Source organism: Fundulus heteroclitus, unplaced genomic scaffold (genome assembly GCF_011125445.2).
Source record: "Fundulus heteroclitus isolate FHET01 unplaced genomic scaffold, MU-UCD_Fhet_4.1 scaffold_133, whole genome shotgun sequence".
NCBI lineage: Eukaryota > Metazoa > Chordata > Actinopteri > Cyprinodontiformes > Fundulidae > Fundulus > Fundulus heteroclitus.
The window spans coordinates 261,003-281,087 of record NW_023396545.1 but is presented as its reverse complement, the minus strand read 5'-3'; the positions used below and the strand labels follow the sequence as shown (position 1 = coordinate 281,087).

The 20,085-nt window shown below is 36.0% G+C and overlaps 1 protein-coding gene and 1 long non-coding RNA gene across 2 annotated transcripts in view; both read left to right on the top strand.

Moving 5' to 3' along the window:
* Positions 1–20,085, top strand: part of astn1 (astrotactin 1) — a gene marked incomplete at its 5' end in the record, with an annotated part of 294,255 nt that overhangs the window by 250,435 nt on the left and 23,735 nt on the right. The window contains 2 exon segments of the mRNA XM_036129065.1: positions 15,243–15,378; positions 19,579–19,679. Of these exon segments, the coding sequence (XP_035984958.1) occupies positions 15,243–15,378; positions 19,579–19,679 (237 nt within the window).
* On the top strand, positions 8,302–9,794 carry LOC118558603. The gene is made up of 2 exons (XR_004928363.1): positions 8,302–8,343; positions 8,912–9,794. It is a non-coding gene; the product is annotated as an uncharacterized LOC118558603 (long non-coding RNA).

Below are 20,085 nucleotides of genomic sequence, written 5' to 3'. Positions count from 1 at the left end.
ATTATGAGTACTTCATAACCCTAAAAGAGAGAAAAAAATGAACACTCCCTTATGACAATCATAGTAACCAGCTCAAGCTGGCCAAGTCGGCAAGCATCAGGGAGGGAAAGTGTTGCTTGGATTTACCTCGAGGATCAGTTTAATCTTTGCCTGTCAGCATCCAATGCGGTCCATGTCCATTTTTTTTCTCCCCCTTGGGTTGAGTCATGTCCATAAATGCCATGGCAGCACACATTGTTCAGTTTTATAGTTCTCTCTCTCTTTTGACTGGAATATTTGTTGCGGTCAAATTAGGTGTACTCTCTGTTCTTTTGGCCAAGAGACCACCCATGGTTCCTCCCACTATGACAGTTCCCTACAGGGTGCCTCAAACTGTTTTTAATGCCCTACAAGCTACAGTTCAGCTGGTTTAAGTGGTTTAGAGAGGAGAAGAGTTTAGGAAAATCTAACTGACAGGACAGACTGAACCAATACAGCTAGATGGTACTTCTTGAATCTCCACTACAAAACCCTAATGCATGTACGTATAGTTTTAGCACATTTGTTTCTAAGCTGCTTTCATATCGGCATTGATATCTCTCAATGAGTCTCTCGATGAGGACTTTGGTTTCAGTAAAAACAAATGAAATGACTCATAAATTAGATGGAAGTGAGCTTTCTTCCTCTGAAAAGCTTGTACATAACTGTGAGTACATGACAGAGTTTGAGAGAGACAGAGAGTCAGGGATGTGCATGCGTGAGAATGGATCACACATCTGTACTTTGCTAACAATTTTCCAATCATAGTCCATCTGACACTGCCAAGAGGAAATATACACCTTGAGATCATTGATTAATGTGAGCAGATATGGATTTTCCAGACGGGCTGGGAGGGGTCCCATTTATCACAACCTGTCATCTTATTTCTGCTGAATAGTCTACTTTACTTGCACTCTACAGCTTAAAAGAATACTTCTAAAAAATATCTGAGGCTCTTTTGGAGGTTGGATTTTATAGCAGGTATTGTTATGCTGGAAACTACTGTAACACACAGAAAACCCGACTGTATCATGTACATTTTTTGGGGGGGTTGACAAAACTGCATCTAGCGTTATTATGATTTTTACATAAATCTTTTACAGAAAGGTGACGGCTAGGTGCTCCCTGAAGATCAGCAACTTTACCCAGACTTCTTGGTTTCTTACAATAAGGGGTATTGATTGAAGTTATTCATGACCAGCCACAGATATTGAAAGAAACTGTCAGCTTGTTTCCAAAACGTCTATTCCAGTAAGGGTTAAAACCTCCATACCCACAGAGAGGATATTCCATCAGGCTTTCCAATTAATATACTAAGTGGTTCAAAACTTCACAATGTCACTTTTCATTTAAATCTCCAGCAATGTTTATGCCTTTCGCTCCACTGACAGTCCTCAGTGCCGGGTAGCTGGGTAAACAACCTTCTCTGGCAGCGTCTACGCCCTTTTGGGACTCTCTCTCCCTCTTTATGTTCCCATGGCTCTTGTTAACCAGATGGTGACACGAGAGAGGATGACCACCATAGAGAACCCGTCACGCACCGCTTCACCACACATATTATACGATCGCTTACACCCTTCCGATGCTTGCATGCATATCCTGTTTAGGAGAGCCACAACTGACCACCTCATGCCATCCACACACACACACACACACACACACACACACACACACACACACACACACGTATAAATACACAGACAAGTGCTGCTTGTGCTAAGCATGGTTAGGGATGGCCACCTCGGAACCACCATCACTTTGCACACCTTTCATCCACATGCAGGTTTGGTTTTTCCTCTTTACCGTGAAGCTCATTCCCTGGTGGCCAGTTGGCTCTCCGATATATGCACAGGTGCCAGGAAGGAAAACACAGCTAGCCGTGTGTCAAAGGCAGGCTTCACACACACAGAGCTGAAGAAAAGGTAACGGAGAAGCTGGGGACTTATCTGCCGAACCCAGTAATTGGCAACTGTAGTTTAACACAACGAGAGGATTAAAAAGCTAAATATTGTGCAATCATGAGTAGCTGAAGCTGGAAACGAACAGAAAGTAGACGCATTCACCTGACTTTTATAGATCCAACCAGGGTAGATTTGATAGATTTTTTTTTTGACTTATTCTCAAAGTTATACTACAACATGATAGTTTCCAAGAATGATTTCATAAAATCACTATAACTTGGCTCTGAGCATTTTTATTTATCAGGATATTTACAGATGCAAAAGAATAAATTGCGGCATTTATTTGCAAATTTCTACTTTTTTTACTTATTTACAATTTCTACTTTTCAATGCATTATTCAAAAGTTTTTTTGTCCCTTGAATCTTTTCACATTTTGTCACTTTGTCAAACTTCAAGTCTTGCACTTGACTAGTCTGACCTCTATCTTATTATGACAAGAAAGAAGCTATTGGTGTAAAAAAAAAAAAAAGCTAACCTGGCCAGCCAGATTGATAAAGTGTAGCACTCTCCATTCTAGCCATTATCAATCTGGGACTGCTCCCATTGAATCCGTTTGAGGAAAGGAGGAACATTCAGCAGAACTTTACGAGCTGATTGGCCGAAGTGACGCCTAGTGCCCGCCTACCCAAGGTTGGTTTTAGCCAATCTTGGTATCAATTGAAAATGTAAGCAACAGGAGTCATGAGAAACCGCAACGAGTCGCGCTGGTCAAGGCACTTCTTGCTGCTCTTCTTTCAAAGAAGAAATTGTGGATTCTGTCAAAACAGACGTGAGAGCAGCAGCTACGTTTACATTCTCCTGCACCGACATGTTTATTTAGATGCGGCTGTGGGCTCATCTGCTCTTGCTTTCGTCACAGCTGTATGCCCCGCCTTAAACCATAATACTGCGAAATGATTGCCCCGAACCGTTTTTTGGTTCGGTCACAAACCGTTGAAGTGGGAGCGGTACAAGATGGATTCTCATGTGTTTGTGAACGCACAAATACTGCAAGAACTCAGTACGCAGGCAAGGTTGGAAAAAACTCAGATGAAGCTTTGTTTGCCGTGTGCCAAAAGTCATTTAGGAAACACAGGACATATGTACAAAAATATGCACTAGCACTAGCTATGTTTACATAGACATAAGTAATCAGAACAAAGTGCCGTTTGGAATAAAATTGCTTCATATAAACACGGTAATCAGAATATTGTGACTGACTTTAGTTCAATTGGAATTAAATTGTAATTCGAACGAGACGGATACCATACCAATTTTATTTATAAACCACTTGAAACATCCACAGGACAAAAGTGCTACACACAATCGTAAGATACCAAATGGTTATTAATACAGCAATAAGCAAAATGGTATATAAAAGTAGTAATAAAATGAAAGAAAGGCAAGTAAAACACTGTAAAACAAAGTCAACATCTCAGATTGTGTCAAAAGCCGAGGATAAGAGATGGGTCTTGAGAAGTGATCTAAAATCAGAAAGGGAAGAGTCTAATGCCTAAGGGAGGGTCATTCCACAGCTTGGGATGTTTTATTGTTAATGCAAACAACTTTAATCTAAACACTTGTTCCGATCATTTCATTTTGAATGGGGCAAACTACCCTGACTGCGTTCACCCTGTGTTTCTCATCCTTGAAAGCAGGAAGACCAAGAGCATGTGTGGCTAAGCCTGTAGCGACACAAGTGCATTAAAGTCTCAGCCGTGCCTGGTGTAGGTCCACTGTGGGTGCTCAGAAAACAGAATGAACATGCCTCTGCGTTTGTTTGTATATATTTGTTCGTTTTGTGTATTTGGATATCATTGTTCAATAAATAAGTAAAAAAAAAAGAAAAACATCCGATTTGTCTTTGGGACAGATGGAAGTACAACTTCTTTGTTGGACGCTGCACATGTCACAGTAGCCTCGTGAGACCATCCTGATCTCGCGGGCTTTCAAGGTTTCACTCGCAGATCAGTCTGGCTACTCTCCGTTAAAGAAAATTTGGAGCCGTTCACCAAACGAACGTCCAATCAGCGTTGGCTTTGAGGCGGGTTGAGGTGTGACGCAACGGGAAGCGCGACTGTTCAGTCTAAGGAACATGGCGGCTTCAGCCGATGAAACTAGCGTTAGCGTGGCTATCGAGCAAGTTTTATCGGAATTACAGAGTATTTCTTTGCTGAGCTAACGAGCCTTTACCTGCAGCAGCAAGAGCAGCTTGGCTTGTGGTTGTGTTTTCGTCGTCGCTCTGTTACGAGCGACGACGAATCTGATTGGTTAATTTGGCCCGTCTATCACCAACATAGGCCAATCAGCTAACCAGTATTTTCGCCCCTTCCCAAAGTTACTTCAACGGAAGGTTTCCAGATGGATATGCGGAGCAAATCTATCTGGCGGAGTCAGGTAAATGTCACAGGGCTTCTATTCTGAATAATGGTGGGATTAATTGATTTTGGGCCCATATAAATTATTTATTGGGATTATTTATTTTTCTTTTTTAATCCGAACACATTTCAATTCAATTCAATTCAATTCAATTTTGCTTATGTACACAAAGCCCCCGCACATCACCCTAAACACTTCATCCACATGGTAAACCATGGTAGTGACAGCATCATCATTAGAGATCCAGCCTGAGTGAAACTGAGTGTTAGGCAAAGGGAACGGGTCACATAATTCATTTATAAGACCTTCATCTTAAATTACAGCAGAAGGTAGTTTCTCAAAGTACTTTGGGGTTGGGGACAATTCATTTTGATTTGTAATATCCATTTTCATTTTTCTCTCACTTCAAAATATGCACTGCTTTGTCTTAGTTTAGCGCATGATGCAAACCTTGTAGTCGTATTGTGACAAAATGTAAAACAGTTCAAGGAGTGTAAAAGCTTGAATTGTATTTCAGATTATGATTATTCATTCTTTCTATTGATTAAAGCTGGGACTTTACATTAATTAAAAAAGATTAATTAGGTTTTAAAAATATAGAATTGAAAAGATTAATGCATTAAATCGCACTGTTAAACATAAACAGGTCTCAGCTAATGTTTAAATGAGTAAATAACAGGTATCCGAGTGCAAAATAGCACAAAATGATCTCCAAGTTACTTTGCGCTCCCCCTCCCTCGGTGTTTGAATGCTGTCGGCAAGCAGCTGTTGAGAACAGAGGCAGCTGGATAGCCGGAGAGTGAGTAAAGTTGAACGCTTGCTTTTGGGACTGTGCTTCACTGAAAATCATTCGCACAGAGCCACAACATTTAAAATCTAAAGCCAGGGAATATCTGCAGTGCAACGTGATATTCTGGTGATGTGAGAGAAAAAAAAAAACAACATGTCATTGTCACCATGCTGTTATCCAGGAATTTTCTCAGTTTTTACCTCATTGTATTTTTGTTAATTGAATGACATTCAAACAGGATAGACATTAAAAAAATGTCATGCTGAAGATTTTGAATTACTTTCCTGCTCGAATGCATGCATACGAGTGACATAGATAGGTTTAACACTTCTGAATATTGAAGTAAATGATAGAAACCCTGTTCCGCAAATGTTAAAATATTTTCTTCAACGTTGTGGCATAATTAGATGAGTATGACTGGAAAAACTCTTGGTGGTTTAATCGCCCTAAGATATTTTGACGGTAACTCGGTCTGGATCTCTGTGGTTGGAAAAACCATAAAACAGGTTGTATAGGTCTGTTTGGTAATTGAATTGCTCACAAAATGCATTGAAGTTGGAAAAAACAAACATTATTTGTGTCAAATATTGCTACCCAAACAAAATGAATTACAATTACTCTAACTGATACTTTTTTTTTATCCTGTCCCCCACAGGTTTTGATAGAATGTGACGGATCTCATGAGTTACGAGTGGTAGTAGTTGTAGTAGAGAGAGTTTTTTGTATATTTTTTGCCCTTGAATGGGTGGGGCAAAACTAGCATCCACGAACCACTTGGACGCCAATGTGCAACAATAAAGTGAAAGAGTGTGAATGGGCAGCGTGAGCGGAGCCAAACCAGAGAGATCCTCAACACCCTGTTCTTTTTTTTTGCTTTATTCTGTGATCCAAATCCTCGTTGCAGCCCTTAGATTTACAATGGCTGTGCCTGGATCTGGTTACTCAGTCTGTGAAGTCTTAACGTAAATGGTGTTTGAGGGGGGAAAGCTGTAACTAACAAGAACTCTTTCTGCCTTCATAGAATAAATCAGTCAGTTTTTTTTTTTGTTCATCCACACCTTCACTCATTGAAACAGCTTTTGGCTTGTCATTTATACTGCAGGATTTGCTGGTACACGCTGTAATGTGTAATGCTCACCCCTTTTTTATATAAATATATATATATATATTTTCAGAATATTTCTTTTCTACGTCGGTGGGATTGCAAATCAACAGATTTGTGCTGTCTGTTTGTTCACTTAGTTATCAGAGATTCATGCACGGTAAACATGCCACAGACTGAGTTACTGTTTGTTTCACTTCTGAGAAGCAGCGTATGAAAACTCTTCCAAGACGGAGGCAGGAGACTAGAGGGATGCGAGGAAATCTTGTCCGAAAATGAGTCGAAAAGACCAAAGATATTGACTGGGATGAACGCTTTTCATTTCTAAGGAATATAAATCAGGGATATAAAACCATGCTTCCCCTGTCTTTACGCTCACTTTATGACTGTAACTAAGTGTTAACTGTAAGCGCTGTGAACAAGTATTTTCCGCATTACATAACTATGGGGTGCCGAATGTAAAATTTCAGATAAAATTCTATAGCTGATATATTTTGATTATTTAGCTCACTTTTCTCACATTTAACTCCCTTTTCTCACATTTAAGACAGAAATTCACAAAGTAAAATAAATAGTTAAATGTTAAATCTAAATGTTAAATCTATATCTAAATGTTAAATGTTAAATCTAAATGCTAAATCTATATCTAAATGTTAAATCTATATCTAAATGTTAAATCTATATCTAAATGTTAAATTTAAATCTAAATGCTAAATCTATATCTAAATGTTAAATATATATCTAAATGTTAAATTTAAATCTAAATGCTAAATCTATATCTAAATGTTAAATGTTAAATCTAAATGTTAAATCTATATCTAAATGTTAAATGTTAAATCTAAATGCTAAATCTATATCTAAATGTTAAATCTATATCTAAATGTTAAATTTAAATCTAAATGTTAAATCTATATCTAAATGTTAAATTTAAATCTAAATGCTAAATCTATATCTAAATGTTAAATTTAAATCTAAATGTTAAATCTATATCTAAATGTTAAATGTTAAATGTAAATGTTAAATCTATATCTAAATGTTAAATGTTAAATCTAAATGTTAAATCTATATCTAAATGTTAAATCTATATCTAAATGTTAAATTTAAATCTAAATGTTAAATATATATCTAAATGTTAAATGTTAAATGTAAATGTTAAATCTATATCTAAATGCTAAATCTATATCTAAATGTTAAATCTATATCTAAATGTTAAATTTAAATCTAAATGTTAAATCTATATCTAAATGTTAAATTTAAATCTAAATGTTAAATCTATATCTAAATGTTAAATTTAAATCTAAATGTTAAATATATATCTAAATGTTAAATGTTAAATCTAAATGTTAAATCTATATCTAAATGTTAAATTTAAATCTAAATGTTAAATGTTAAATGTAAATGTTAAATCTATATCTAAATGTTAAATTTAAATCTAAATGTTAAATCTATATCTAAATGTTAAATTTAAATCTAAATGTTAAATATATATCTAAATGTTAAATGTTAAATCTAAATGTTAAATCTATATCTAAATGTTAAATTTAAATCTAAATGTTAAATGTTAAATGTAAATGTTAAATCTATATCTAAATGTTAAATTTAAATCTAAATGTTAAATGTTAAATGTAAATGTTAAATCTATATCTAAATGTTAAATTTAAATCTAAATGTTAAATGTTAAATGTAAATGTTAAATCTATATCTAAATGTTAAATCTATATCTAAATGTTAAATGTTATATCTAAATGTTTAGAAAATATGCAAATTGAACACGCCCCCTATCGGGTTCACGCCCACACCACCGACCTTGGATCAGCCATGAGATCCATCTGTGGAGGACACTGGAAACATGCCGCACAGACGGCTGACAAGGCAACTTCCTATAACTATATAACTTTCTCCCTTTAACGGCAAAGTTTCTTGTTTTAATGAGAGACTTATCTTGCTTAAACAACATCATTTTCGTCTCATAACAACGCAACATAACCCGGCATCAGCTCGCGGGATATTTGAGTGTCATGGAGAAGAGGAGAGACGGAGGGGCGCCTTTTATTACTTTTTAAGAAGTCGTCATTTGTCGGAGGAATGTATTTCTGCACTGAGGAGTGACAAGGTAAGTCATAAATATACAGCAAGTCCTCTACTTGAAATTTGACCAATTCGGCAGTTATTTATAGTTAACAACTCTGCTTTGGATACACTTGCATTACTGTAGTACAGTCTCTGGCTCTGTTTTCACGGTGAAAACAGGTTTGCGTCGCCTTTGTACTCTCCATTTACACACTACAAGGTTTAACTGTTGCATGGGGGGGGGGGGGGGGGGGTTTCAGCTATAGCTGTGGGTTTCATTTTACAACAGTTTGCAGCCGAAACAGTCCTCCGCCAGCCGCTGTTTTCTTCTTCTGGGCAATTTGACACGGAGCTTCAAAAATCACAGCGCTACTAGTGGTGCGGCATGGGAATTACACCATTTAAGTACTCTGTAAACAGGGCCTGTGACTGCAAATGTTCTACATGGATGTTAATGAGATAGAGATAAGGATAAGCAGCTTAATATTTTTAAAAACATGTCATGCATTTAATCATAAATTCTGCTATAAAGATTAATAATCATGTGCTTAAAAGAGTCTTTTTAGTTTTTTACGGTTTTTATATTAACCATAATTTCATTGTGCTTGTAGACTGACATATCAGCTATAGCAAGCATGGATGATGAGAGCTTGGCCATCTATATTCCCACCTATGCTGACAGAATTGCCACCCAGAGATTTTACTTCGAGTTCCAAGGAAAAGGTGAAAGAGATGTCCTTCAACAGACGTGGCTTGAAAAACTCTTTACATGCAAATCTTCATGGAAAAAGTCCAATTTGATCTAAAATGTTTTTGGTTTCAGGTAATATCACTATGTAATATATTTAAAAAGAAAGCTTACCATTTGACTCAAAATGTGTTTTCAAGAACATATGGAAGTGAGCCACAATAGAGTCAGTTAGCTTTTGTTTTTGTTGACAAAGATATAGAGCAAAAATACTGATTAAAAAGATTACTCCAACAACATTGTGAAATACAATTTTTTGAAGTGAAATTATTGCTGTTGCTATTAAGCTTTTTTAAGGTAAAAAATTTTAAAGCATGTGTTTAAACTGTACTTACTTTTCTTTCCATAGGGCATTATTTTTCTTTTATATTCTTTAAAGTTGATTGTAAAATAGATAAATGCTTTGAGCGCAATAGTGCCCAGATTTCTAACAACGACTTTTGTCATATGTAAAAGGATTTTCTCATGTTCAATTTTGAGATCCATGTATTCATCTTTTTAATACTCATAGATCATGTTCTAGTTTGGTCATCTTCTGGAGTTAGAGAAATTCCTTTCAAAAGGATCTTTCAGAGCACTTGTTAAAGGTACTTTTAATGAATGTTCTTCTGTGAGTTGATGTAACATTGCAATATAATGTTATGTTTCTAAGGAAAGAACGAGTTGGTTTGATCACAAACCATTGCACTTTATTTTGTAATGGGTTTTTACCAAAGATTCATTAAAATTTTTCATGTTACACATAAGCATAGGCACTTTATTTTTCATCTCATTTGACTGTCATTGTCAAACAGTACATAACTTGGGTCTCAGTGTTCAGTAACAGAGAACTATAAGAGTCTTGCTGTTATAAATATAAAAATTATGTCTTGAATATGAGGAGCAGTGGTGGGGTTTACAGAACATGTCATTTAAACATTTTTTCCTACATGACAGATTACAAGGCAAATGTAAAGTTAAATTTCTTGTTATTGTCCTAATATATTTAGTAGCATATATTTGCTGTCACACACAACAAGAATCACACAAAATATAAAACCTGTTACCAAAATTCAAAAAATTATGTACATCATGATGAAACATTTAAGTACATGGGAGTCAGTGAAAACAGAGGTCTGTTTTTTATTCCTCCATCTGTATTTCTTTGACTGCTTTTCCTTTATTGGTTGTGGGGTCTGCAGCTGCCTATTTCTGACTGTGTGGGAAAGTGACAGGTTCATTCTGGACAGGCTCACAAGGTCATTTGCTCCACAAACTCTTTTTTACAAGAAAATGTCACACGTGTCACAGGTTTGTGTGTATATAAGCTCTTAAAAATAAGCATAACTCAATTGTTTCATCATGTGTGGACGGTGCATGAAGAAAGTTCTCTGTCATCAGAAGGTATGATAGTTCGAACTGTCTCATAACATGTGAATGGTCCTCTGAAGACGTTGGACTGTGCAAGTTTCTGCCGCTTGCTTAGGAACCTGTTTGAGATGATCTTGTTCACCAAAACGCCGTGGAAGGGTTCACAGGTGTCAAAGTCCAGTCCTCAAGAGCCGGTGTCCTGCAACTTTTAGATATGTCCCTGGTCCGACACGCCTGAGTCAAATAATCAGGTAATTACCAGGACCCTGAAGAACCTGACTGCATACTGAGGAGCTAATTGTGCCATTTGATTCAGCTGTGTGGGACCAAGGAAACCTCTAAAAGTTTCAGGACATGCCCTCAAGGATTGGAGCTTGACACCCCAGGTATACATAATGTAGGGCCGGCCACTTGGAGCAATTGCATCTCTAATCTTACAAATGATGTTCCATAAGTGAACCACTTTTTAGAGTTGTTCCTGAAAGACAAGAAAATAAACAAGTTCTTAAAGTACATACTCCATATTTAAAAGCATGTATCATATAGTATTTATCTTTTACATTCAAACATACCTCAGTGATATTTAAACAGGTGAGCAGAATTGGCTGCTTATCCAAGAAGTCACCAGTAAAGTAATATGTATTCTTCAGTTTTTGAAAAAGGTTCATCCAGTACTGTGCACGACATTTCCTTAAGAAATCCCACCAGCTGTTGATGTGTGGCTGTGGGTGCAGGATCCCACAATTAGGTAGTTTTCAGGATAGTTGTCATCAAGACGCAAAAATCTTTGAATGTCTTTCATTGTACCATTCTCTGTCTCCATGTCTATATGAATTCTGGTTGTGGTACCCCCTCTGTTACTGCTGGAAGAAAATATCCAGCAGTAACTTTTGGACAGCACCATCCATGTATTCAGCTTTAGAGATGCCAACCTGTAAACACAGCAGAGATTTTGTTATTGTTTTTTCAAGTTTTTTATTTTAAACAAAATGTAAAAATAACATAATTTATTCTTTCTAAAAATTGAGCACGTTACTTATGCTAAATGTGAGAAGCTAAATATTCCAAATTCAAAGTTTTTAAATATTTAAATTTTGAGTGTCAGATCAAATGCACAGGCATTCTAAGATGTAAAAGGGAACATTAATTTTCTGGCTGTATTTTTAATGTAGCTATCTTAATCCTGGTCCTCCTACCTTAATGTTTTTGTTTATGGGAATTTTAAAAAGTACTTTTACAGAATTCCCATCAGAAGGAGAATAGCTGCTGTTTAAAATTGTGATTTAAAGTTAAACTGGATCAATGTTAATATTGCTAAAACCTAGACTGCAATGGAACAATGTTGTTGATAATGATTTGTTTTCTTTTCTGAGTAAGTTTAAAGACATCAGAAAAAACAAATGGACAACAAATAAACTGAGAACAATGGTGCCTTGCTGCCAGGAGCTTTCATTGATAAATTCTGATATTAACTTTTGAATTTGCAGCAATGATAATCGATTATCAGTTTTTGCTAAAAAAAACTACTGACATGTTAAAGCATGTCAGTAGTTGACTGGGTTTATTAATGAAGTTCATATAAATAGTTGTCCTTCACTGGCTTGTGAATTGTCCCATTAGAAAGCTCTGTATTCATATCTTTGTTTTGACACAATAAAATATGGATAAATGTAGCTTTATCTAGCCTCACTTTCATTGTGTAGAATACACATACTTTTAATTAGCCTTACAAGTGTCGGATTAAAATTTATTTTAATCATATTTGATTAAAATACATAAGGGCATAGATAGGTACATTTGCAGTCACAGGCCCTGTTTACAGAGTACTTAAATGGTGTAATTCCCATGCCGCACCACTAGTAGCGCTGTGATTTTTGAAGCTCCGCGTCAAATTGCCCAGAAGAAGAAAACAGCGGCTGGCGGAGGACTGTTTCGGCTGCAAACTGTTGTAAAAAATAAACCCACAGCTATAGCTGAAACCCCCCCCCCCATGCAACAGTTAAACCTTGTAGTGTGTAAATGGAGAGTACAAAGGCAACGCAAACCTGTTTTCACCGTGTAAACAGAGCCAGAGACTGTACTACAGTAATGCAAGTGTATCCAAAGCAGAGTTGTTAACTATAAATAACTGCCGAATTGGTCAAATTTCAAGTAGAGGACTTGCTGTATATTTATGACTTACCTTGTCACTCCTCAGTGCAGAAATACATTCCTCCGACAAATGACGACTTCTTAAAAAGTAATAAAAGGCGCCCCTCCGTCTCTCCTCTTCTCCATGACACTCAAATATCCCGCGAGCTGATGCCGGGTTATGTTGCGTTGTTATGAGACGAAAATGATGTCGTTTAAGCAAGATAAGTCTCTCATTAAAACAAGAAACTTTGCCGTTAAAGGGAGAAAGTTATATAGTTATAGGAAGTTGCCTTGTCAGCCGTCTGTGCGGCATGTTTCCAGTGTCCTCCACAGATGGATCTCATGGCTGATCCAAGGTCGGTGGTGTGGGCGTGAACCCGATAGGGGGCGTGTTCAATTTGCATATTTTCGAAACATTTAGATATAACATTTAACATTTAGATATAGATTTAACATTTAGATATAGATTTAACATTTACATTTAACATTTAACATTTAGATTTAAATTTAACATTTAGATATAGATTTAACATTTACATTTAACATTTAACATTTAGATTTAAATTTAACATTTAGATATAGATTTAACATTTACATTTAACATTTAACATTTAGATTTAAATTTAACATTTAGATATAGATTTAACATTTAGATTTAACATTTAACATTTAGATATATATTTAACATTTAGATTTAAATTTAACATTTAGATATAGATTTAACATTTAGATTTAAATTTAACATTTAGATATAGATTTAACATTTAGATTTAAATTTAACATTTAGATATAGATTTAACATTTACATTTAACATTTAACATTTAGATTTAAATTTAACATTTAGATATAGATTTAACATTTAGATTTAACATTTAACATTTAGATATATATTTAACATTTAGATTTAAATTTAACATTTAGATATAGATTTAACATTTAGATTTAAATTTAACATTTAGATATAGATTTAACATTTAGATTTAACATTTAACATTTAGATATAGATTTAACATTTAGATATAGATTTAGCATTTAGATATAGATTTAACACTTACATTTAACATTTAACATTTAGATATAGATTTAATATTTAGATATAGATTCAACATTTAGATATAGATTTAACATTTAGATTTAACATTTAACATTTAGATATAGATTTAACATTTACATTTAACATTTAACATTTAGATATAGATTTAACATTTAGATTTAAATTTAACATTTAGATATAGATTTAGCATTTAGATTTAAATTTAACATTTAGATATAGATTTAACATTTAGATTTAAATTTAACATTTAGATATAGATTTAACATTTAGATATAGATTTAGCATTTAGATTTAACATTTAACATTTAGATATAGATTTAACATTTAGATTTAACATTTAACATTTAGATATAGATTTAGCATTTAGATTTAAATTTAACATTTAGATATATATTTAACATTTAGATATAGATTTAGTATTTAGATTTAAATTTAACATTTAGATATAGATTTAACATTTAGATATAGATTTAACATTTAGATATAGATTTAGCATTTAGATTTAACATTTAACATTTAGATATAGATTTAACATTTAGATTTAACATTTAACTATTTATTTTACTTTGTGAATTTCTGTCTTAAATGTGAGAAAAGGGAGTTAAATGTGAGAAAAGTGAGCTAAATAATCAAAATATATCAGCTATAGAATTTTATCTGAAATTTTACATTCGGCACCCCATACATAACGTCTTCTGTTTTTCCTGTTTTTGTCACTCTATAATGTTTTAGATCGCCAAACGAATCAAAGATAACCTGAGTAGATACAAAAAAAAAGCAGCTCTCAAATGGTGACTTCCCTTTTTAAAAGAAAGAAGAAAAAAAAAAGCTTAACAAAATAACCTGACCCTACATGAACACATAACCGCCAGTTGCCACTAAAATGACTCCAGGTGCACATGGGCGACTTGGACAAAAGACCGTCTAAAATTTGCTTATAAAAACGTCTTGATGATCCCCGAGCCTTCTGGGTAAATATTCTGCTGACAAGACAAAAGTGGAGCTTTTTAGAAAGTGTGAACGTTATAGCATCTACTGTTAAACCAGCGCGTTTGGGGAAAAGGACATCGTAGCGATAGTAGTGGTGGTGTGACGGTGTGGCGCTGCTTTTCTGCGTGTGGACCTGGATTACTTGCTTTAACTGAATTCTGCTCTCTGTTAGACAATCCTGAGAAAGAATCTCTGGTCCATCAGTTTCTCACCTTGAGCTCATGCAACAGGGCAATCAACTGAAGCACACCTGCAAACCCACCAAATCCGCAACGATAAGTCGGTCCAAGTTCCTCCACGGTGAAACAAAAGTATTCTTTGCCTGTTTTTGCTAATGTCTGACGGGAGTTGTTGCTGCGAAGGGCCGTACAACCAACTGTTAGGTGTGGGCACAGTCGCCTTTTCCACATGGGGACAGATTTAATTATCCTTCATAAATGAAGTTGTCCTCAGAAGAGTTCCTTTTGTCTAACATTAAAATTCGTCTGATCTGAAACATTTGTCACAAAAAATCAAACTCAGAAGAGGATAATTCTTTTCGCGTCACTATATTTCGATATTATAACGGAATGTGCTGAACCACAGCCTCAGCAGCAGTCTGTTCAAAAGTGTCAACATGTTGAAGTAAAAAACCCACGGTGTCCTTCTCTGTTCCTCTCTCTGCAGAAACGCTCCTAAGCTTTGTGGATGACATCCTGTCTGGGGCCAGGTCTCCGTGTGTGATGCTCGGGGACATCCCTAACCTGCTGTCTTCCTCCATCAGTCTTATAATACGCTGCCTGGAGCCAGACACCACATACATGTAAGTTAGAACTCTATACTCAACAAGTGGAGCTACAAATAAGTGCACTCTCTCCTTCATACAGATGTCATAAATTCACATTGATTGAGGCCTAAGAGGCAATTGACCAATGAAGCGCAGCGGCGTCTCCGGACTGCTCTGGTGAAGTTAAAGCCTGAGTGAAGATTCAGGAGACAAAAATCATCTTCACAAAAACTTGACTTAACCGGGTTTAGGAGACATCTTTACTGCTTGTGTTTGCTGTCGATATAAAAACCCAAAGGCTGCAGATAAAAAAGTTTATTGACTACCAATTGCTTGCACAGACTGATGTTAGCTGTAGCCAGTACAGGAAATTGCAGGTTTTTTTTTCTTTGTCTTAGCAGCTAAGTTTAGCTCTAAGAACAGAAAAAAATGAGCAGATGATTTCTCCTTTTAGTTACACATTTTGGCTACTTTTACTTTGCCTTATTTTACCAGCAGCTTTCTTTGACAGGTTTAATTACAATTTTTTTTTAAACTTGATTGCTTTTTGTTAGAGGGTAGCCATAGTGAAATTAAACCAGGTGACGGCATATCGCTGCAATCACTTGTATACCTGGTAACCATAGTTAGATAATTTGACACTGAAAAAGACAGAAGAACGAAAAGCAGCCTTTAGTCTGTACTTTTATTCAATGGTCTGTAGTCAGTCCTCAAGTAATGCCGTCCTACTTGTTTTCAAAACATTCCTTTGGTCACTTGACCTAAACGGACTCATGAGAACGTAAGGAATTGCTGAGGAGGTATTTCAGGCATTGATTCAGGTGTGGCAACGCAGTAACATATCTAAAACATGCAATGTTCTGACGCTTGAAGGCTCAGAAGCAGTATAGGATTTAAAGGCCTTTCTTAAGAAAATTACTGATGCCACAACTATTTGTACTCACTTTTTGCTGATGGAACATTGCTCAATCTTCTATTACATTTTTAACAGATTAGTAGTTACTGATCATTCTGGCTTCTACAATCTCTCTAAATTCTCTTTTATTTTGTCATATCCTCATTTTACCTCTCAGGTTTTCTGTGAGATTTAGGTCTGGGGAAAAATAGATTTTGTGTCTGGTGAACCATTTTTGTCTTGATTTGGTCATGTATTTTGATCATCTTCCTGCTAAAACATCTGTCTTCCGAATATTGGTAGCAGCTTAGCAGATTTTAGTGGGACATTTTTTAATGATGCAAAGGTTTGATCCTAAACCATTGTTTAGGATTTTCACTGTCGTTTTGTTACCATAATGAAAAGTATTTATGAGACACCGGCTCACACGTAAGACACACAGACCAAGACATTATGTTCACGCTGAATGCACCGACAGCACTTCACGAGAAGCTAAGAGCGTGCAAATATGTTGGCGACACTATCTAACCGTTGCTATGAAGACTTGGTGACATCAAAATGCCTTCAGACCTTTCTGCCTCCCTTACCATCCTGCTCGTTGTGCGGGGTGACAAAAAAAAACATGCGTATCATCACTCAAGCTGAAATTAGTCTTCCTGATGTCCTCTTCAGATACACCCATAGCCACTCTGTGGGGATAATGTCTTACTAAAGCTAGCAAAAAATACAGGGGAAGCATCCACATGTAGAAAAATGATGAACTTCATGATTGACAGGTTAATTATATTTACAGTAGGTACTAAATATTATATCCGGCTGGAAAAAAAAAAAAAAAAAAAATATATATATATATATATATATATATATATATATATATATATATATATATATATATATATATATATATATATATATATATATATAATTTTTATCAATCTTAAATCTTTCAGTCTTTTTGAGAGGTACATTTTATTTGTCATGGAGTCTAAATGGCAAACATCCAGAAACAAATTTCTGTTTTAAATTTTTTTTATGTTTTTATGGAATAACAATATTAATACTTCTGTTGTAATTTGAAGGGTTATATTGTATTCAGTCATGAAAATAATTTATAAATAACCTATCGGTACTTAAACTGTGATGATCAATTAATGAACAAGACGTAAAACAAAACCAAAATATCTGGAGAATAAATGTTCAAATCATTATCAGCTGATTGAAGATTTCCCTTTAGAAAATTGTTGTTTTCTGAACAGTAAAAGCAAGGTTTTTCTCCCATGATTAGGTTTACTAAATTCCTGCCTGAACTCTAAGATAAACTGGGAAAATTCAGAGGAAGGGTTCAACCAGAGAAAGGACAAGCGATTGGGCCGATCCTGATGCCAGAAATCTGACTCTTTAACAGATTCATTGATCAGACGCCTCACTGTTTGCCTTCTGTGTTGTTGTGGAACCTCTCAGTGCACATTTAGGACCCAGTAAGGTGCACTGAACGTCCCGTTCCTCAGCTCAGTGGACGGAGAATTTCTGCACGACATTTGGTCAGCTCAGCCTCAGGGTAGCATCTCAAGGGAAGCCATGGCTGTTTTCTTCTTGGCACATGTGTTGGATTTGAAAATACTAGAGTTAGAAAATGGATTTTTTTTAAAATCACATTTGAAATAAAAGTTTACGTCGTATTTTATACAAGTGGATCGAGCTCGTCTGTTGACTCAATTAGGCACGGTTTCCTGGTTCCGCGTGTCAGCGGGTCAGTCCATCCTCGTGTCTCTTCATCCGGATCGCTCCATCGTCTTTTTGCACCGACCGCTCTGAAAGCCCACAAAAGTCGAAGGCAGACTTGTACTTAGACGGCTTTTAGGAACAACAGATTGTGCTTTTTTTTTTCAGAACCCTTTGTTTATCTTTTCACCGGCTGAAAGCAGCGAGCTCAAAGTCCACCAGTACATGCGCTGAGATGTTCAGAGCAAAGGAGGGTAATCACGGCTGCGTTAACTGGATTTTATCCCTAGCAGAAAAAAAAGATAATCACTTTATTGACCAATAGTTGATGCGTATTTTCTTTCATCTCAGTAATCATTTTATTGTAGTTTAGTAGCTATAAATATTGCTTTTTTTGATCATCTTAAGAGGACAGTATGGGGAATAGAAGCTTATTATGGTTATTATGTAATGTCGCCTGAAGGCCTTTTCACCGGTCAGGATAGTGAAGTGGTACTTCTATGTAAAGGTTAGTATTGTCTGCTGCATTTCAGAAAAGGAAATCTAATTAAAAAATCCATTGCTCTTTAAATACTTATATTAATACAATAAGAAAAATTGCGGAAGATTCATGTCTGGAAACAAGCAATCTTTTTATTTCTTCTCCATCTTTAATTTAAATTGCTCTTTAGTCATTCTTGTCTTTTCAATGTTTGCCAGCAGAACAAAAAAAAAAAAGACTTAACATGTGATGTCGTGATCAAGACCGGATACTTAGATTCTCTCCCAAGCATGTTCACACTTAACTCACGCAAGCCTTGCCAGAAAGGAAGCCACACACACCGTGGAGAGGAGGAACAGAACACACTGGGGAATAAAAAATAAAAAAAAATCAGGGGGTGAGAAGTATAGCCAGAAGACATTAAATCAAACTTTGGGGTTGGGAAAGAAAACAGGAAAAAAAAAAGGCTTAAAGGTGAAGCACGGAGCGAAACATTATGAACAAAAAATGATAAGAAGAAAAGGGCAAGAGGCCAACAGAAAGAGCACACAGAGCTTGGATGTATATGGGCCGAATTAGCTGCTACACACGCTCTTTTATTACCAGCATCCGCAAGAATCCTGCTCTTTTTAACCCGGCTGACAGCTCATTCATCTCTGCAAGACTGTTCCTCTTCTCCCTCTCAGGCTGCTGCACACTCTTTATATTTCTTATGCAGACCGAACCAGAAAAAAAAAAAAAAAAAAGCTTGATGATTCTGCCTGGTCACACAGAATCATCACATGAAGAAAAATGTGTGCAGGTTTTAATGAAAGCATGGCGCTCTGAGAGACGAAGGTCGTGGTTTCGTTGGAAGAAAGTTTTAGCAGAAATTAAAAAAGGTGAGATGTATTTGGGGGTTTATTTTGCTCTCGGCCTTTGAAGGTGCCACTGACTGCAAGTTATGTTTTCACCACAAGGTGGGGATATTAATTCAGGAAAAAGCAGAAACTGAACAGCCACAGAGAGGACGCTCCAGCACAACCAGCCGGTTCTGGAGTGATGGCAGAAGCAGCTCTCCTCCTGTCCGCTGTCATGGACATGGAATATGTCCATGTACCTGTTTGATTGATTGTTGGTTTGTTTTGTGTGTCTTCAGGTTCCGTCTGTGGGCTGTAGACAATACAGGACGGCGCTCCAGTCCAAGTGAGGTCACCATCAAAACTCCATGTCCCACTGTGGATGATGTCAAAGCGCAGGGTGAGAGACGAGACAGGCCGAGGCCACAGCCAGCTCCTTCCTGCAATTACGCTCATCTTTTTCACCACACCAAAGCTCCAAACGTTCTGTTCAACAAATTGTTCATTTGAAATATCCAGTGCCTCGCAAAAGTATTCACACCCCTCAGACTTTTTCATGTTTTGACTCAAAACCACAAATATTTGTTTTATTGGAATCTGAGGTGATAATTTAACACCAAATAGCTCATATGTTGTATTATTCAGGCCTATAAATCTGAGAAAAGTGCGACATGCTCTGGTACTTCCCCAGTATCAATACTTTATAGGACCATCTTTCCCCGTAAGTACAGCCACTAGCTATATGGGGCACGTTTCTACCAGTGGTGTGCATCTAAAAACAAAACATTTTATCCATTCTTATTTGC